The sequence below is a fragment of the Canis aureus genome, chromosome 4 (genome assembly GCF_053574225.1).
Source record: "Canis aureus isolate CA01 chromosome 4, VMU_Caureus_v.1.0, whole genome shotgun sequence".
Lineage (NCBI taxonomy): Eukaryota > Metazoa > Chordata > Mammalia > Carnivora > Canidae > Canis > Canis aureus.
The window spans coordinates 3,804,434-3,822,901 of record NC_135614.1 but is presented as its reverse complement, the minus strand read 5'-3'; the positions used below and the strand labels follow the sequence as shown (position 1 = coordinate 3,822,901).

Below are 18,468 nucleotides of genomic sequence, written 5' to 3'. Positions count from 1 at the left end.
GAGATAATACAGTAATTGTCTTTCTCTGTCTGATTTATTTCACTTTGGCATAATGCTCTCAAGGTCTATCCATGTTACAAATGGCAAGTTTCTTTTTTGTGGCTGAATAATATTCCTGTATGTGTGTATGTCTGTGTTATATCACATTTCCTTTATCCATTCATCCATCAGTAGACACTTAGGTTATTACCGTATCCTACCTATTATAAGTAATGCTGCAATGAACATAGGATTGCATATATCTTTTTGAGTTAGTATTTTCATTTTCTTCAGATAAATATGCAAAGTGGAATTGCCGGATTATCTGGTAATTCTTTTTACATTTTTGAAGACCCTCCATGCTGTTTTCCACAGTGGCTGCACCAATTTACATTCCTACTAACAATACACAAGGAGACCCATTTCTCTCAATAGCCTTGCCAATGCTTGTTATTTTATATATATAGAGAGAGAGCAAATATGTATATTTATATAAATTTATATTTATATATTTTTATATGTAGATAGATAACCATCTTAATAGGTGTGAGGTAATATCACATTATGATTTTGATTTGCATTTCCCTGATGATGAGTGATGTTGAGGATCTTCTTATGTACCTATTGGCCATCGGTATTTGTTTTTTTTAGAAAAATGCTTATTCAGGTCCTCTGCTCATTTTTTAATCAGGTTATTTTTTGCTGTTGACTTCCATGAATTTTTATGTATTTTGATATTAACCATTTTTCAGATATATGATTTACATATATTTTGTCCAATTCCATAGGTTGCATTTTCATTTTGTTGATGCTTTCTTCTTTGCTATGCAGAAGCCTTTTAGTTTGATGTAGTCTCACTTCTTTGTTTTTGCTATTGTGGCCTTTATTTTTGGAGTCAAATCCAAAAAAATGATTGCCAAGACTTGTGTCAAGGATCTTACCACTGTTTTATCTTTAAAGAGTTTTATGGTTTTCAGATATTGCATTCAAGACTTTGATCAATTTTTAGTTAATTTTTGTATATGACATAAGGTAGGGGTCCAGTCTCATTCTCCTTGTGGTATATGTTGTTTTCCCAACAAAATTTATGAAAGAGACTGTCCTTTCCCATTAAAGATTCTTGTTTTTTTTTTTTTTGTCATAAATTAATTAACTACATATGTGTCAGTTTATTTCTAGACTCTCTTCTGTTGATCTGTAGGTATGTTTTTATGCTGGTATAATCCTGCTTCAATTACTATAGTTTTGTAGTATAGATTGAAATCAGGGAGTGTGATGCCTTCTGATTACACAAGATTGCTTTGGATATCCTTTGTGGTTCCATTCAAATTTTAGGATTATTTTTTCTATTTCATGAAAAAATACCACTGGAATTTTGAGAGGCATTGCATTGTAGATTGCTTTGGGTAGTATGGACATTTTAACAATATTAATTCTTTCAATCCATGAGTATGGAGATATTTGCATTTATTTGTATCTTCAATTTCTTTCATCAGTGCTTAAAGTTATCACTGTACAAGTTTTTTTTTTTTACCTAATTGATTAAATATATTCATAGGTATTTTAACCTTTTGATGCAACTGAAAATAGAATTATTTCTCTAATTTTCTGATAGTTTATTATTAGTTCATAGAAACATAATAGATTTCCATATATTGATTTTGTATCCTGCAACTTTACTGAATTGATTTATTAGTTCTAACCATTTTCTGGTGGAGTATATTTAAGGTTTTCTATATATAGTATCATGTCTTCATGCAAATAGTAATAGTTTTATTTCTTTCTTTCCAATGTGGATGTCTTTTATTTCTCTTGCCTAATAGTTCTGGATAAGATTTCCAGTACTACATTGAATAAAAATATAGTCCCACTTGTTTGTTTTTGCTTTTTTAAAACTCAATTTTGCAAGGAGTGGGCATCCTTGACTTATTCCTGATCTTAGAGGAAAACTTTTCTGCTTTTCACCATCATCTATGGTATTAGCTGTGAACTTATCATTTATGGCCTTTATTATGTTAAGATACATTCCTTCTATACCCACTTTGACAGTTTTTTACCATAAGTGGATGTTGAATTTTGTCAGATACTTTTTCTGCATCTATTCAGATGATCATATGGTTTTTATCCTTCATTTTATTAATGTGGTATATCACACTGATTGATTTACAGATGTTCAACCATCCTTGCATCCCTGGAATAAATCCTTCTAGATCATGGTGTATGATCTCTTTAATGTATTGGTTTTGTTTATTTGTTTTTAAAGATTTTACTTATTTGAGAGAGGGAGACAGAGATAGTGATGAAGATAGCAAGAGAGCACAAGTAGGGAGTAGAGGGAGAAGCAGGCTCCCTGCTGAGCATGGAGGTTGTTGTGGTGCTCAATCCCAGGACCCTGAGATCATGACCAGAGCCGAAGGCAGATGCTTAACCAACTGAGCCACCCAGGTGCCCTTCAATGTATTGTTGAATTCAAATTTTGTTGAGAAGTTTTGTATCTATGTTCATCAGGGACATTAGCCTGTAATTTTCTTTTTTTGCAGTGTCCCTGTATGGTTTTGGTATCAGAGTAATGCTGGCCTCATAAAATGAGTATTCCTTTCTCTTCTCATTTTTTTGGGGAGAGTTTCAGAATAGTTAGTATTAATTCTTCTTTGAATTTTTGATAGAATTCACCAGTGAAGCCATCTGGTCCTTGACTTTCATTTGTAGGGAATTAATTTCTAAATAACTTATTTGATCTTCATAGTAGTGTCTATTCATATTTTCTGTTTCCTCATCATTTAGTCTTGCAAGGTTGTATGTTTCTACAACCATTTTATTCATTTCTTCTAGGTTGTCCTGTTGGAGAATAACTGTTCATAGTAGTAGTAATCTCATTATATTTTATGTTTTTGTCTCCTCTTTCATTTCTGCTTTTATTTATTTGAGTTCTCTCTCTTTTTTTCCTTAGTAATTATAGATAAAGGTTTGTCAATTTTGTGTATCTTTTCAAAGAACCAGTTCTTGGTTCCATTGACTTTTTTATCCTTTCTCATCTCTAATTCATTTCTTTCTGCTCTGATTTTTGTTATCTCCTTCCTTCTACTAACTTTGACCTTCAGTTTTTTTTATCATTCAATAAAGTGTAAAGTTTGGTTGTTTAAGATTTTTCTTGTTTCTTGAGGTTAGCATTTGTCACTATAAACTTCCCCCTTAGAACTCTTTCTGCACTCCATAATTTTTATTATGTGTTACCATTTTCATTTTTCTGAAGATTTTTAAAAATTTTTTATTTATTTATTCTTGAGAGAGAGTCAGAGACACAGGCAGAGGGAGAAGCAGGATCCATGCTGGGAGCCTGATGTGGGACTCGATCCTGGGACTCCAGGGTCAGGCCCTGGGCTGAAGGCAGGAGCTAAACTGCTGAGCCACCCAGGCCGCCCTGGATATTTTTAAAATCTTTCTCTTGATTTATTCCTTGACTGGTTGGTTGTTCAGTAATATGTTATTTAATCTCCACATATTTTTGAATTTTCCAGTTTTCTTTTATAATAGATTTTTAGTTTCATACCACTGTGGTCGTAAAAGATGCTTAATATTATTTCAGTCTTCTTAAATTTGTTAAGTCTTGTTTTGTGGCCTAATATATGGTCTGTCCTTGATAATTCCAAGTGCACTTAAGAAAAACATACATTCCAAAAAAAAAAAAAAGAAAGAAAAACATACATTCCCCTACTATTATTGCATTGCTATCTATTTCTCCATTTAGATCTGTTAATATTTGCTTTATAAATTTAGGTGCTTCTTTAGTGGGTGCATAAATATTTACAAATATTATATCCCCTTGTTGGATTAACCCCCTTATCATTATATAATGGACTTCTTTGTCTTATTAAAATCTTTATTTTAAAGCCTAATTTTTTTTAATATAAGTATAGATACCCAGATTTCTTTTGGGTTCCATTTGCAAAGAATATCTTTTTTCCATTTGTTCATTTTTCCATCTAGGTGTCCATTTATCTGAAGTAGGTCTTTGTAGGCAATGTATAAATGGGTCTTGTTATTTAATTCATTCATCCATCTTTGTCTTTTGATTAGAAAATTTAGTCCATTCATATTTAAATTAATTATTGATAGGTATGTAGTGATTGCCATTTTGTTCATTATTTTCTAATTTTTGTTGTTTTTGTTATGCCTCTATTTCTTTCTTCCTCTCTTGCTTTATTTGTGATTTCATGACTTTCTTTAACGGTATGGTTTGATTCCTTTCTCATTATCTTTTATATATCTACTGTAGGTTTTTGCTAGGTAGTTACCATGAGGCTTACATAGAACAACCTATATTTATAAAAGCCTATTATAGGTTGATAACAACTTACATTTGAACATAACTAGAGCTCTACATTTTTATTCTCCCCACCCTCATGTTTTATGTTTATTGATGTCACAATTTACATCTTTTTACCTTGTGTACCCCTTAACTAATTATTATAATTACATCTGTTTTTACTACTTTTGTCTTTTATTCTTCATACTAGCTGTATAAGTGATTAATCCATGATCTTTGCTAGGTATTTACCTTTACTAATGAGATTGATACTTTCATGTTTTCTTATTATTAATTAGCTTTCAGCTCAAAGAAGTCCCTTTGAAATTTATTGGAAGGCCAGTTTAGTGTTTTTTAACTCCATTAACTTTTGTTTGTTTGGAAACCTCTATCTCTCCAATTCAGGATAATAACTTTATCAGATAGAGTATTCTTGGTTGAAGTCCTTTCCGGCCTGTGAAGTTTTTGCAGAAAAAGTTTGCTAACAGTAGGCAGTTTTCTTGTATTTAACAAGTTGTTTTTCTCTTGCCTAGTTTTAAGAGTCTTCCCTTGTCTTTAACTTTTAATTATTTTTATTATAATGTGTCTTGGCCTCTTTGGGCTCTCTTATTTGGTTACTTTCCCCAAACTAGGAAGTTTTCTGCCATTATTTCTTCAAATAAGTTTTTTTGTCCTTTTCTCTTCCTTCTGGGGCTCCTGTTCTGTCTTCATTTTTTTCATTCTTTTTCATTCTTGTTGCTCTGACTGGGGGAGTTCCACTGCTTTGTCTTTAAATTCACTGATCCTTCTTCTGCTCCATCTTGTCTGATGTTGAAACCCCTTTTAGATAGTTTTTCAGTTCAGTTCTTGTATTCTTCAGCTCTGTGACTTCTGTTTGGAATTTTCATACATTTTCTTTGTATGTTCAGTTTCTCATTTGTTTATCCACTTTCTCCCCTGAGTTTGGGGAGGACCTTTATGACCATTCCTTTGAACTCTATATTGTTTCATTAATATTTTTTTCTCAAGTTTTATGTTGTTCTTTCATTTGGAACATATTCCTGTTTCTTCATTGTTTTTGACTATTAGTATCTATGTGTTAGATGAAATAGCCACCCCTCCTAGTCTTGAAGGAGTGGCCTCCTATAGGAGATGAACTTTATTGTTCAATCCTGCCCTAGCTTTTGGTTGTATCTCAAACTGTTATGATTGCCCAAACAGTGTATTTCATTTTTAATAACTGATAGTAGTTTAAGGTGTGCAGGCCAGTCAGTGTCCCAAAGGGGCAGATCTTAGCACCTAGAATCAGGCTGATTGGAAGCTAGATCTTCAGGCAGCAGCTTTTTTAAAAATGCAAATGTATATAGTCCTGTGGATGGCAAGCATAAACCCTGCTGGCCAGAGAATAAGACAATCTAGAGGTGTCCCCTGGGCAGCAGTTGTAAAATTCGGGGTTCCAAAAGAGTGGCCTGTTCCTTTCTGGGAGATACCAGTGAGTTTTAGTGAGACAGGGGTTGGTGGACACAATGAAGGCAACCCTTGTCCTGTGTTCCCAGAGAATATCTTTGTGGTTCCTAGATGTGTGCCAAACCTGAAGGTGGACCCCAAGGCAAAAGCTTTCAGGACTAGCAAATAGGCCTCTTTCGTGGAAAGACTAGGAATGTGCTTCCGGCTGCTTCCAGTGCCTGGGGTGTCCTAGGAGTGCCCTGGGGGGTGATAGCCTGCCAAGAGCTGTTTTCCTGCTTATTATAGTCCCATGGGACCCAGAACACAAACAACCCTGCTCCCCAGAGCCAAGTGATCCTGAGGTGTCCCCTGGGCTGTAGTAACACAAATCAGGGTACTGGACATAGAAACTAGGCACTTATAAGACCTCACCTCTCAGGATGCTGGAGCTCTGGAATGTGGCAAAACAAGAGTGTGAAGATCAAGCCTGCCCTCAGAAGTCTCTGAAAGGATTTACAGTCTGCTTTTAGCTTATTAATGAGAAGCCTGTCCCTCAGGCTACAGCTCTGTTGATAAACTAATAGACCTCTTTCACAGACAGATTGAGCTCCTAGGTCTATGCTGCTTGCTGTGTTCTGGGGGTGGTAGTTTTTAAGAACTCTTACTTCATTGGTTACAATCCTATGGGTCTGTGAGCTTAAGTCTCACTGGCCACCAGAGCCAGGCAATGTAGAGGTGTTCCGTGTCACTAGCCAGAGAAGGATATAAGCTCTTTCTGTAAGATGCCAGTTTTCTGGAGTTAGGGAGACGGAGCCACCCCAGGAGCCTGCCCCCAGGCCAAAGCACTTACACAAACACAGAGGCCTCTTCTCAGAAAGATCAGGGGTATGTTTTTACCTGCTCTCTGCAATGTCCTGGAAGTGATTGGGTCTGCCAAGAACTCTTCTCTGGTCATTATAGTCTCATGGGACCCAGGATTGCAAGTCCACCTGACATGTGTAGAAGCTCTCCTCTGGCCCTCCCAAGCACAGCAAAGAGAGAGAGCAAAGATAGCACTAAGTAGCTATGATAACACAAAGGGGAAGTTTAAACATGATACACCCCTGGGAGAGAAAAAAACAAAAGGAAAAGAAAAAAAGATGGTACCCAACAGCTTTAGTCAAGCCCTGGGAGAGCATGGATGAGAGAGCCCATAGACTGGAGAATAGAGGTGGTGCCTACTAGTATTAGCGAGGCAGTGGAGAAACAGGAAGATGGCACCCAGCAGTCTCCCTCCCAGGAGAGCATTGCAGCAGGCCCCTGTTCCTTAGATCCATGCTTTAGAATTAGGAAATGAGTCTCTTTCATATGAAGTATGGGTGCTTTACAAGGGGCTCCATCTGGACCAGTGTACTCAGGGGCAGTTTATGAGCTTTTCTTTCCTCACTTCACCAAGACCCCTAGGTCTTTGTGTGGGAGCCTCACAATTTTAGGGGCTCATTTCTCAAGTACTGGTCTTAATAGTTGGGGTGCCCTTTGTGAGGTATAAATCCCTTTGCTCCTCAGGTAGTAACTCTGGGTTTTGAGTTTTCTTCCAGTTGTGAGATATCATACCTGGAGTGGGGTTTATGGTGAGGACTGCCCAGCCTTTCCTGCCTGCTACCATATGCTTTGCTTTTTGTCTCATTTGCAGATGTGAAGGGGTTGGCCCACCAATTTTTAGGTTTTTCTCAATAGCAGTCGATCCATACATAGCTGTAGATTTGGTGTATCCATGGGAGGAGGTGAGTTCAGGATCCTCCTATGTCACCATCTTGAACTGGAACTCCAAACTTAATTCTGTCACTTGTTCATGTAACAGAGAACATTCTGTATGAGCATTGAAGGGATAAAGTAGCTTGGCTTATTATGGCTTGTTCATTTTTTAACTTATTATTACTAGTACTTTATATGGTATTTTTATATATATTAACCATTTCTGAAATACATATATTAATAAAAATTATTTTGTAATAGTTTTTGATATACAGAAAAGTTGCAAAGAAAAAATAAAGTTCCCATGTAAGATTCACCAGTTCTCCCTAACATTGACATTTTATGTAACGATGACACATGTAGCAAAACCAAGAAGTAGAAATAGAATCTTCGAATCTAAATTACAGATGTTATACTGACTTTACCAGTATTTCCATGAATGTCCTTTTTCTGTTCCAGGAACCAGTCCAAGCCACCACACTGAATTTAATGAAATAGATTTTGAAGAATCTTGCTTTAGCATCATATTTACTATTATTAATATTGTGAATAAAAGCTCATCATTAACTCCATGCTTACTTTGGACTGCCTTCTAGATTACAGTATTGCATACTCTTTTTTTACATTTTTTTTTAATTTTTATTTATTTATTTATGATAGTCACAGAGAGAGAGAGGCAGAGACACAGGCAGAGGGAGAAGCAGGCTCCATGCACCGGGAGCCCGATGTGGGATTCGATCCCGGGCCTCCAGGATCGCGCTCTGGGCCAAAGGCAGGTGCCAAACCGCTGCGCCACCCAGGGATCCTGCATACTCTTTTTTGATTCAAATTTTTGCTAACTGTAGAGAATTATTTAAGAAGGAGATCCAAAACCAGTGAAATCAAGGTAATCATCTATAGGATTCCATTCCAGTTTTGATAAAGGGAGAAGAATAAGAATTGCTTGAATAAGAGGACATTATATTGTCTAAGTTCTAAAAATAAGATCACAGAATTTGGTGAGAAAAGAGAAAGTTTTATTTGTTATTGTCAGAAGTTGTTCATCTGAAAGCAAGAGCAACCTACCATCTGGCAGTCAGTGAAAGTTCTATATGATATAGGCACTGAGTAGATGTGAAAAATAAGAATGTTACACAGTAGAGGAGGCACATGCTCCATTCAGATTTGTGGTCATATGCCAGAAGTGCATGGCCTAAGATTGAGCAGGTGCTAGAAAGTACAGAAGTTCTGTGTTTCAGCGTTAGAAGGAAACATGGATACTTTGGCTTTAGGTTTGCAACTCTGTCATCTCAGAGTTGCAAAAACAACTATTGGCCAGCTAGAGTTTGCAGAAAATCTGAGTCTTTTATTATATATTTTAATTTTTGATTAAAATATTAAATTCCACATTAAGAAAATTTTTCCTGACTGGGGGGAGGGGGGGTCGGGGTTATTTGAAATGGCATTAATTTAATTTAATTTTAAGTATTTGTTTAAGTAATCTCTATACCTAACATGGGGCTCAAACTCACAATCCTGAGATCAAGAGTCGTATGTTCCTCCAACTGAGCTAGCCAGGCACCCCTGAAATAACATTTTAGTGTTGACCTAGTAGCCCCCTACACTTTACACCCACCCAGGTATTTGCACCGGGAAGCACTATGCAGATGCTGGACTTGAACCCCAGTGAAATCCTGAAGATCCACTGCTTCAAAATCAGAGCTATAAGAGCCAGCCAGGACTGAAATATTCAGTAAAATCCCCGTAGCCTGGTCCCTTGAATGGCCTGAATTTATTAAGCTAGAAGTTAAAGGAACCTGCTCCTCCTCACCGCTTTATCTCTTACTTGTTCTCTAGGCCATTTCTTTACCACTCTTTGAAAGGATTTTGTGCACTGGCCACTCTCAAATAAATAAAATTTCTGCAGTCACTTTGTTATAGGCAGAGTCCCACGTTGGTAAAGCACAGTGACACACTTACCTCTTATCCTATTTAAAATCTCCCCTCACCCTTGGTCTGGAAATGCCTCTAACCTGAGGGTGGAGGGCCAGGTGTATGATCTGTACTTCTCTTCTATCTCCCAACAGGCTTCTTCTCTTCCTCTTTCCCTGCCTTTCCCTCTGGCATCCTCTCCATCCTCTGGAGGGTGGGGAGAAGGTTTTCCTTCCCGCTTCTTCCAGGGCATGTATAATTCAGGCCTGGCTCTGGCATATATTGTATGCTGTCTCTGATCAATGGGTTTGGCCTGCTGACTTTTCCCAGCACCTGGACAAGCCTCTTTTCCCACCCAGTTTCAGATTACTCCCCAGACCCTGTCTGTCCACCTTGGAATCACATCACCCTTTAAGACAATGTTTTTGGGCACGATTCCATAGTCTTGTTGGACAGGGTTGCTTCTTCCTTAGGAGCCCAAATGAGAAAACACACATCTTTCTTGGTCACTCTGTGCCCTTCACACTTTAAAATACCCAGCTTCAGGAGACAGATGCCAAGTGCTGTGGATAGCCTTTTGAAGGCTCCTTGCTCACTTGCCATAAAGGATGCTCTCCTTTTCCATCACAGCAGGAGGGGAAGGTGGAGATGCCCAGCACATGGAGAGTTCTCCAGAGTCTCTCACTTTTCAGTTTCATCCCCTTTATATCTGTAGGATGGAAAGATCTATTTATTCTCCCCCTTTGCATGTCCTGAGTCTAGCACCTTGCTTTTGAAATAGGGAGGTGCCTGGCACTTACTGTCTTTTACTGTTAGCTTTAGGACAGAAGAGAAGCTGAGACAGGAAAAAGTTCCATTTCAACATCTGTCAGTATCTTCAACATGGTAGTGTCTTCTGGTCACTTTGTTTCTAGAGTCAATGTGTTTTAATGTTCACTCAAATTTATATCCATTATGAGTCAATTTGTCAAAAGGAATGAAGAATTGGAAGTTAAGAACTGTGTTGTATATATATATTTTTTCTTTTTTTTACTGAAATCCCTGTTATTTACTTCCCTGGTTGATGTAGGTGTGTTTGCAAAATTTAGTGATTATAGAATTTTTCTTTGCAAAATAAGTATAGAAACGTCTCCATTCAAGCATTCTGCATGCTACAAGACGTACTCTCTGGTATTACATAAACTGAAGTGTGAGCTAAGAGAGCAAGGTTAGGTTCCATTTGCCCTGGATTCTGGGTTTGGGAAGTTAATGACCAAGTAATAATCTTTTATAATCTCAATGGTTGTAAGATTGGTAAAACATCTGTACATTTAAGAAAGCATTGAAGAGGACTTTTTCCTTAACAGGAATGCTTTGTCCAAGTTACTATTTAGCAATACGAAGTAATTTCTTAAGCTTAATCTCAGATACTTTTCATATCATTTGTAACTACTGATTGATTTGACTTAATAACTAGAACAACTGAATTCTACCCTCTTCCTCTAAATAAAAGAAACTAAAAACCAGACAAAAATGAGATAATTCATCATTTTTTGTCACTGTTTTATTATGCATACAGAAAGAGAATGTGAAAATCCTTGAGAAACTGTTTTTAGAATTTGTTACATTAAACATTTCAAAGAAGAGTATGCTTATCTTCTAAGGGTACTCGACCATTATCATCACTGTGTATATTTCATTTGGATTCCTATCTTTTCAGTTTCCATGTTGGTGATACGTAAACACAAAATTAATTTTTTCCCTGCTTATTACTGTAAAGTTTATTTTGGCAATTAAGTTATCTATCTATCTGTTAAGTTGCTATCTATGTTTCTGGTCCAGGGTCCTTGCACTGGGAATCAGCAGAGCCTGGCCCACAGCAGGCTGTGGGACGCAGTTGTGGGCTTTCTTCATGTATTTGCCCACATGCAGATGAAGCTATCTCAGGTAAACTGTCTTCTCTCATCCTAAATGACAAATGAAAGACTGTAATCATTGGCAAATTCAACATACTTACCTTTGTTTAAATATGATCTTTCTTAGATGCACTTTTTAGACATCTTTTACACTCTCTGCATTTTTAAATATTTTATTTATCTATTTTAGTGAGAGAGAAAGAAAGAACGGGGGGAGGAGCAGAGGGAGAGGAAGAGAATCACAAGCAGACTCTGCGCTGAGCACAGAGCCTGACATGGGGCTCCATCTCATGACCCTGAGATCATGACCTGATCCAAAATCAAGAGTCAGTGCCTAACCAAATGAGCTGCTCAGGCGCCCTTCTTCTACTCTATATTTAATTTTTTTTTAATAAAAGAATTTTGTATAAGCTGAGAATAGATGGGAGCCATATTCAAATTTGAGAACAAAAGATATTAAGAAATTGAATATAATAGAGAAATAACACAATGTAGTCCCCAAGCATTGTACATTTTACAGTCCTTCAAAGATCCCCTTCATGGTGATTATTCACAGAAATTTTCCTCCTCCCTCCAGGTAATTGAAAAAGGATTTGTAATCTGCAAATCCTTTGTTAAAGAGAGTTTTCTTACTGAGTCATAAATAAGCAGCTCTTCTCAACAGCTGACATTCATTTATTATCAGGACACTTTGCCAAAGTCAAAGAGAAAAAATATAAAAGGATAAGTATGTAAAGAACAGATGTACAGAAAAGAGTAAATAAACCCTTTGATGCGACCAACTTTGATGGTGGGTCCTGAGATCTGACATGCCTTTCAGGGCTTAGGTGTTTGCCAGGTGTCAGGTAGAGGAAAGAATGCTGTATTTAAGGCCTAAAGATTGCCAGTCCTACCCGGTGTTTTCATTCACATACAGCATGATAGTATGGGTGAGCCAGCTCCCGTTCTTCCAGTAAAGTGAGGATACTTGCACCTCACCCCCGTGGCCTATAAGCAGGAGCATATTATCAGAGATAAAGCCAGGCACTGGTTAAAGTAGTGAGGACAAGTTTTAATCAGTAATAACTATCACAGTGAAAAAAGAGTTCAGCATGAACCAAGCTCCACTGTGATTTGTACAGAGGTGACTGAGTATTTTATAGGGAGAGTGATGGAACAGGCAGAGGGTCAGTAGAGGCAGGAAGGGAGAAATTGCAAAGGGTTGGTCAGTGTAGCTATGATTAGGCCAGCTGTGTCTGTAGGCTGGCAATTATTGAAGTTCAGCTCTTACTCTCACATAGAGATTGGGAGATGAGACCTGTCCTCAGGTGTCAGCTGGCACAAACAAGACATTTTTTTTTAGCAGCCTTGAGTTTTCCCAGGAAATCCTTCTAAGGTGAGCTAGGATCATCCTAGGGATGCATCCTTGAGCTGGTAGAAATTATATCAGTATTTTGTTCAAGACTATACAGCCCAAGATTGAATCCTAGTTGAGAAGAGGACTCAGAAGAGCCTGGCTAGAGTCTTGTCAACATCTAATTATTGGTGACTTCCCCCAAATAAGGAAATAACATGCTCTTTCATCTAATTACTAATGACATTTTAGTAAGTAAAGGAAACCAACATGAACCAAATATAAATTTGGTTCACTCACCAAATTTGACAGACACCAAATTTGAGAGACACTCACAAGAGAGCTGTCTTTCTGGTGTAGTTCCATCATTTTTTTTAACATGTGGTGCTATCTAGCAGTTGTTCAGTTTGTAGACCTAGCCAAAGGAACACTATTTAGAAAGAAAGTCGCATCCTTCCAGCCATAGGGAAATTTAGCCTTATATGTAGTAAAATCTAAATGAATAAAATGATACCTTGTATAGTTTTTTTTTAGAAAGAAACAAAGCATAGTTTCAAATGAAAACAAGACTTGATGATTCATAATGTCGACATAAGTATGTTCTGTGTTTTTTTTTTTAAGATTTTATTTATTTATGCATGAAAGACATAGAGAGAGAGAGAGGCAGAGACACAGGCAGAGGGAGAAGCAGGCTCCATGCAAGGAGCCTGACATGGAACTCAATCCTAGGTCTCCAGGATCCTACCCTGGGTTAAAGGCAGCACTAAACCGCTGAGCCATCAGGGCTGCCTATGTTCTGTGTTTCTAGATGCTTAATCTAAGCAAGGAAGTGTGGACACAATATATCTTTGTAACAGAATTTTTTCATGGTGAAAAATCAAAATCAAACAAACAAACAAACAAAAAAACAGAAAATCTTAACCAGAGAAATATCAGAAGTTTAATAAAATTAGTAAATAAGATACATTAAACACTATTCATATAGGTGGTACTTGGGAACATTTTTGTTAGATTTATATAAAATGAATTTATGTCATATCACTATTATGCCTTTTTTTCTAGAATAAGTTAATTTTTACAAAACATGTAGCATTTTTGTATAATAAGTTAGGAAGAAGGAGAAAGAAGTACAGTCTTAAAGAAAGATGTCAAATGTGTGGAGGCGCTTGAGTCTTGTGTGGCCCTGAGAATCTGCGGCTGCTTTCATCCTTGTGTGCTCTTCTTAGACCTATTCGTTGTCCTCATGTATACTTTAATAAAATGAGATAGAATCAGTGGTAAATACTAATTCTGAAGCATATCTCTTTGCAATAAGCTACATACTTAATGCTTGGCCTTTATAATTCTGGAAACTTTATAATTTATAAAGCTCTATAATTCTGGAAAGTGTTTACATTTGATAAAGCAGTACTCTGTGAAAATAAGAATGCTGTTCTTACTACATAATCTTCTCATATTATCTAAAAGCAATATATATATGTTATGTATTATATGATATATGCTATATATGTTATATGTTAATATAACATGTTAATATTTCAGGATTCCAGTCAAATTGAGCTATTAAAAGAATTAATGGATCTTCAGAAGGATATGGTGGTCATGTTGCTGTCCATGTTAGAAGGTAGTTTTGATTTATATTTTCAAGTTCCCATTATTCTTTTATTTTAAGGACCAATTTGTGCTTGCTTATGGAGTCAGCATACTGCAAAGAATAAAATATTAACCCTGGGATGTGACAGATACTTTGGATTTATTGCTGACTTTTACTGTTTTCTCAAAGTTACCTTTTAAAAAAAGAGATATCTTACAGATCTCAGTTAATATAGCTGTGGGATGAAACCAGTAGTAATGTATACTGACACTTTTCATTTCAATATGATATCCTAAAGAATATATACTCTCCAGACATGTAGTATATACAGATTTTATTTGTTCATCTGTTTGTGGTCAGGGGGGACTACAGGCATTTGGATAAACTCCAACTGTGTAAAACACTGCCTTGAGCTGGCTGCACTGTGTCTCTCCCAGGGTTTGTTTGCATCCTGCAGGAGAACAGAGGGCATCACCTCCCACAGCAGCTGCTGGTGGCAAACTTGTGTTCCCACCACATGCCTCCCTCTGCTGTCATTCTCTCTCTTTTCTTTTTCCAACTTGTCTTTCTTTGCTACTGCATTTCTCTTCTGTGTCAGATAGTAAGTGTGGTGGACAAGAGCTTGGGTTCAAATCCCTGCCTTCCTAATTCCTAGCAGTGTGACCCTTGCACTTGTTCCTTCTCTGTTTCCTCCTCCATGAAATAGAGGTAATGACAGACTGCTGTGAGAAGTCAGTGAAATCACGTGAATACAACCAAAGCCACTAAAAAATATTTGCTATTGTTACCTATCATTTTTTCTTGAATCCCTCCTAAGTTTCCTGTTTCTTAGTCTGCCGTGCTTTGCATAACTGTGCTTCGATTAATGAAGGCAAGAGGCATGCCTTGTGCTAGGACTTTAAAGATGCAATGTTGTTTGCAAAAATCCATATGTGGAAGCTACTGTACACTCTCTGAGTGCAGGACCTTCTATCTGACTTCAAATCAAATTTTAGTCTAGATAATAGTAATGAAGAGCAGAACATCTGCAGGAGCAGCAGTGACTGCACCCGCGACAACGTAAATTCACCCATTATAATATATCAGCTCCTCATTTAATCCTAATAGGATTATGACCTTGATAGGATCATTACTACTGTTTTGCAAATGAGGAAACTGAGGCACAGAAATCTGCCCACGTTGCTCAGCTAGTAGATGGTGGATCCTGGATTCCAACCCACCAGCGTGGCTCGTGAGCCTGTGCTGTTAACCACGTGTTTATGCTGCTCAAGTGGACTCCAGCAGACCTCACCATGTGTCTTTGTTCTGTTGTCTGTGTTTATGTTATACTGCACATTCTGTTCAAGGAATAAAAGCATTCTATGACTCTATAATTTAGGATAATATCTAATTTTCTCAAGCTTATCAGTGATCTTCCATTTTCTGACCATAAATATTCTGGACCGTGAAGAAATGTAGGGAGAGGCTTGACATTGTAAGTCAGAAAGAGCACATAATTTGCTTTCAGAGGATGTCTTTGAAGTCCTGGCACTCACCCTCGATAATCCTGTCACAACAGGCACATTGATTTAGCCTTACTAAACTTCGCTTTCCTCAGAATTAATCAAAAGTACCTGCCTTTCAGACATATGAACATTAAATCAGGTGTTGTCTACAAGTAGTGATTTTTCAATCCTAAAAAGCTGTCCAAATACTCATTTTCATTATTAACATGAAACCAGACTTTAGTTTCTGGCTTTAGGATATATATGTTTTCCCCATTTTCTCTATCTGAAAACATGTTGCTTCCTTGATCAGTTGGAGGAAAGAAAACAACTTTTGTTCAAATACTGTTTTACTTGAGTTAGTCTAACCACTTTGCAAATACAGTTTTGAATGCGTTTATGTAATCACTCTTTTAAACTAGAGTTAACAAATAACTATCCATCTTTTCCTGAGACTTCATGCAACAGAATATAAACTAGGAGGTATCCTTGATTCAGATGTCATGTAAGATTTCTATTGTCATTTTTTTCTGTAAACACTTGTTTCATCAAAAATGTTTATTTTGAACACATGCAATTCTCTACCACCAGGTAATGTCGTCAATGGAACCATTGGCAAACAGATGGTCGATATGCTTGTGGAATCTTCCAACAATGTGGAGATGATTCTCAAGTTTTTTGACATGTTTTTAAAATTAAAAGATTTGACGTCCTCAGACACATTTAAGGAATACGATCCCGATGGCAAAGGAGTCATTTCCAAGAGGGACTTCCATAAAGCGATGGAGAGTCATAAGCACTATACACAGTCAGAAACCGAGTTTCTTCTGTCCTGTGCAGAGACCGATGAAAACGAGACTCTCGACTATGAAGAGTTTGTCAAACGCTTCCATGAGCCCGCAAAGGACATAGGCTTCAACGTTGCCGTCCTCCTGACAAACCTGTCTGAACACATGCCCAATGACACCCGGCTGCAGACGTTTCTGGAGTTGGCAGAGAGTGTGCTGAATTACTTCCAGCCCTTTCTGGGCCGCATCGAGATCATGGGAAGTGCCAAACGCATCGAGAGGGTCTATTTTGAAATCAGTGAGTCCAGCCGCACCCAGTGGGAGAAGCCCCAGGTCAAGGAGTCCAAACGGCAGTTCATATTTGACGTTGTCAATGAAGGGGGAGAAAAGGAGAAGATGGAACTTTTTGTGAACTTCTGTGAGGACACCATATTTGAAATGCAGTTGGCGGCACAGATCTCGGAGTCGGATTTGAATGAGAGGTCAGTGAGTAAGGAGGAGAGTGAGAAGGAGAAGCCTGAAGAGCAGGGGCCCAGGATGGGTTTCTTTTCCATTCTGACAGTCAAGTCAGCCCTGTTGGCTCTCAGGTACAATGTCTTGACCCTCATGCGAATGCTCAGCCTGAAGAGCCTGAAGAAGCAGATGAAAAGAGTGAAGAAGATGACTGTGAAGGATATGGTCATGGCTGCCTTTTCATCCTATTGGAATATTTTCATGAGCCTCCTGCACTTCGTGGCCAGCGTTTCCAGAGGCTTTTTCCGTATCATTTGCAGCCTGCTGCTGGGGGGCAGCCTAGTAGAAGGGGCAAAGAAGATCAGGGTGGCAGAGCTCTTAGCCAACATGCCGGACCCCACACAGGATGAGGTGAGGGGGGATAGCGAGGAGGGGGACAGGAAACCCATGGAAGCTGCCCTGCCCTCAGAAGACCTGACAGACCTAAAGGAGCTGACAGAGGAAAGTGACCTTCTTTCGGATATATTTGGCTTGGACCTGAAGAGAGAAGGAGGACAGTACAAACTCATTCCTCATAATCCCAATGCTGGCCTCAGCGACCTCATGAGCAACCCGGTCCCCATCCCTGACGTGCAGGAAAAATTTCAGGTAAGTGCCTCTAAGTCACCGCAGCCCTCTGAACCTCAGACGGACACGACAGAGGACCTGCCACTGGTCCTTGTGCTGGTGCCACAGTGCTGGTAGATACATGGCTTGAGTTTCCCAAGGGAAATGGTAGGCCAAGCTGGCCTTGTTAAGATTCTTTACAAATTACTGACGTATCTTAAACTGTTAAAATAGAAGCACAAGTCCCCACCCAAATGACAACACAGTGAGCTGAGCATCATCCCATCCACACATAGATTTTTTTTTAAGATTTTATTTATTCATGAGAGAGAGAGAGAGAGAGAGAGGCAGAGACATAGGCAGAGGGAGAAGCAGGCTCCATGCAGAGAGCCCAGTGTAGGACCCAGTCCCAGGACTCCAGGATCATGACCTGAGCCAAAGGCAGACATTCAAACACTGAGCCGCCCAGGCGTCCCCACACACAGATTTTATGAGTCTTTACCATGTGCCTAAGGCCACTGGGTATCATAGGGTATTATAAAGGAAATATAAAAGGTGACCCCTGCTTTTAAATTGCCTTAAAGAGTTTGTTAGACAGATGTAACTAACACGAAAAAACTAGGAAATAAATGCTTAGTTGTGCAGACCCTAGACCGTAGAGGTCACATATGTTGAGAAAATGGAAACATCACTATGTTTTGGAATAGTTCGATGAAGCTTAAAGAGGGGGGACTAAGATTTGCCTTGGGGGTGAGAAGGGTTTGAATAAGTGGATGAGGTAAAGAAAGTACTTGTGAAGTATGAAAAGAAAGTGAGAAAGAACCCAGCAGGCCTGTGCTTACTGCTGGCATGGGAGGAACGAGTGGAGAAGGGTGAGAAAGTTTTCACCAGTGGAGTGAAGGGTGTGTGTGGCAAGAGGGTATCACCTGTAGGTTATGATTTAGCTTGAGGTCACAGGGT

General features: G+C 38.3%; 1 protein-coding gene across 4 annotated transcripts in view; it reads left to right on the top strand.

The window, feature by feature from the left end:
- RYR2 (ryanodine receptor 2) overlaps nt 1-18,468 on the top strand; it is a 727,449-nt gene that overhangs the window by 674,591 nt on the left and 34,390 nt on the right. For all 4 annotated transcript variants that reach the window (XM_077894379.1, XM_077894378.1, XM_077894377.1 and 1 more), the window contains 3 exons: nt 11,177-11,281; nt 14,126-14,207; nt 16,253-17,550. In XM_077894379.1, coding sequence (XP_077750505.1) covers nt 11,177-11,281; nt 14,126-14,207; nt 16,253-17,550 — 1,485 coding nt within the window. The remainder of the gene's footprint in view (nt 1-11,176; nt 11,282-14,125; nt 14,208-16,252; nt 17,551-18,468) is intronic.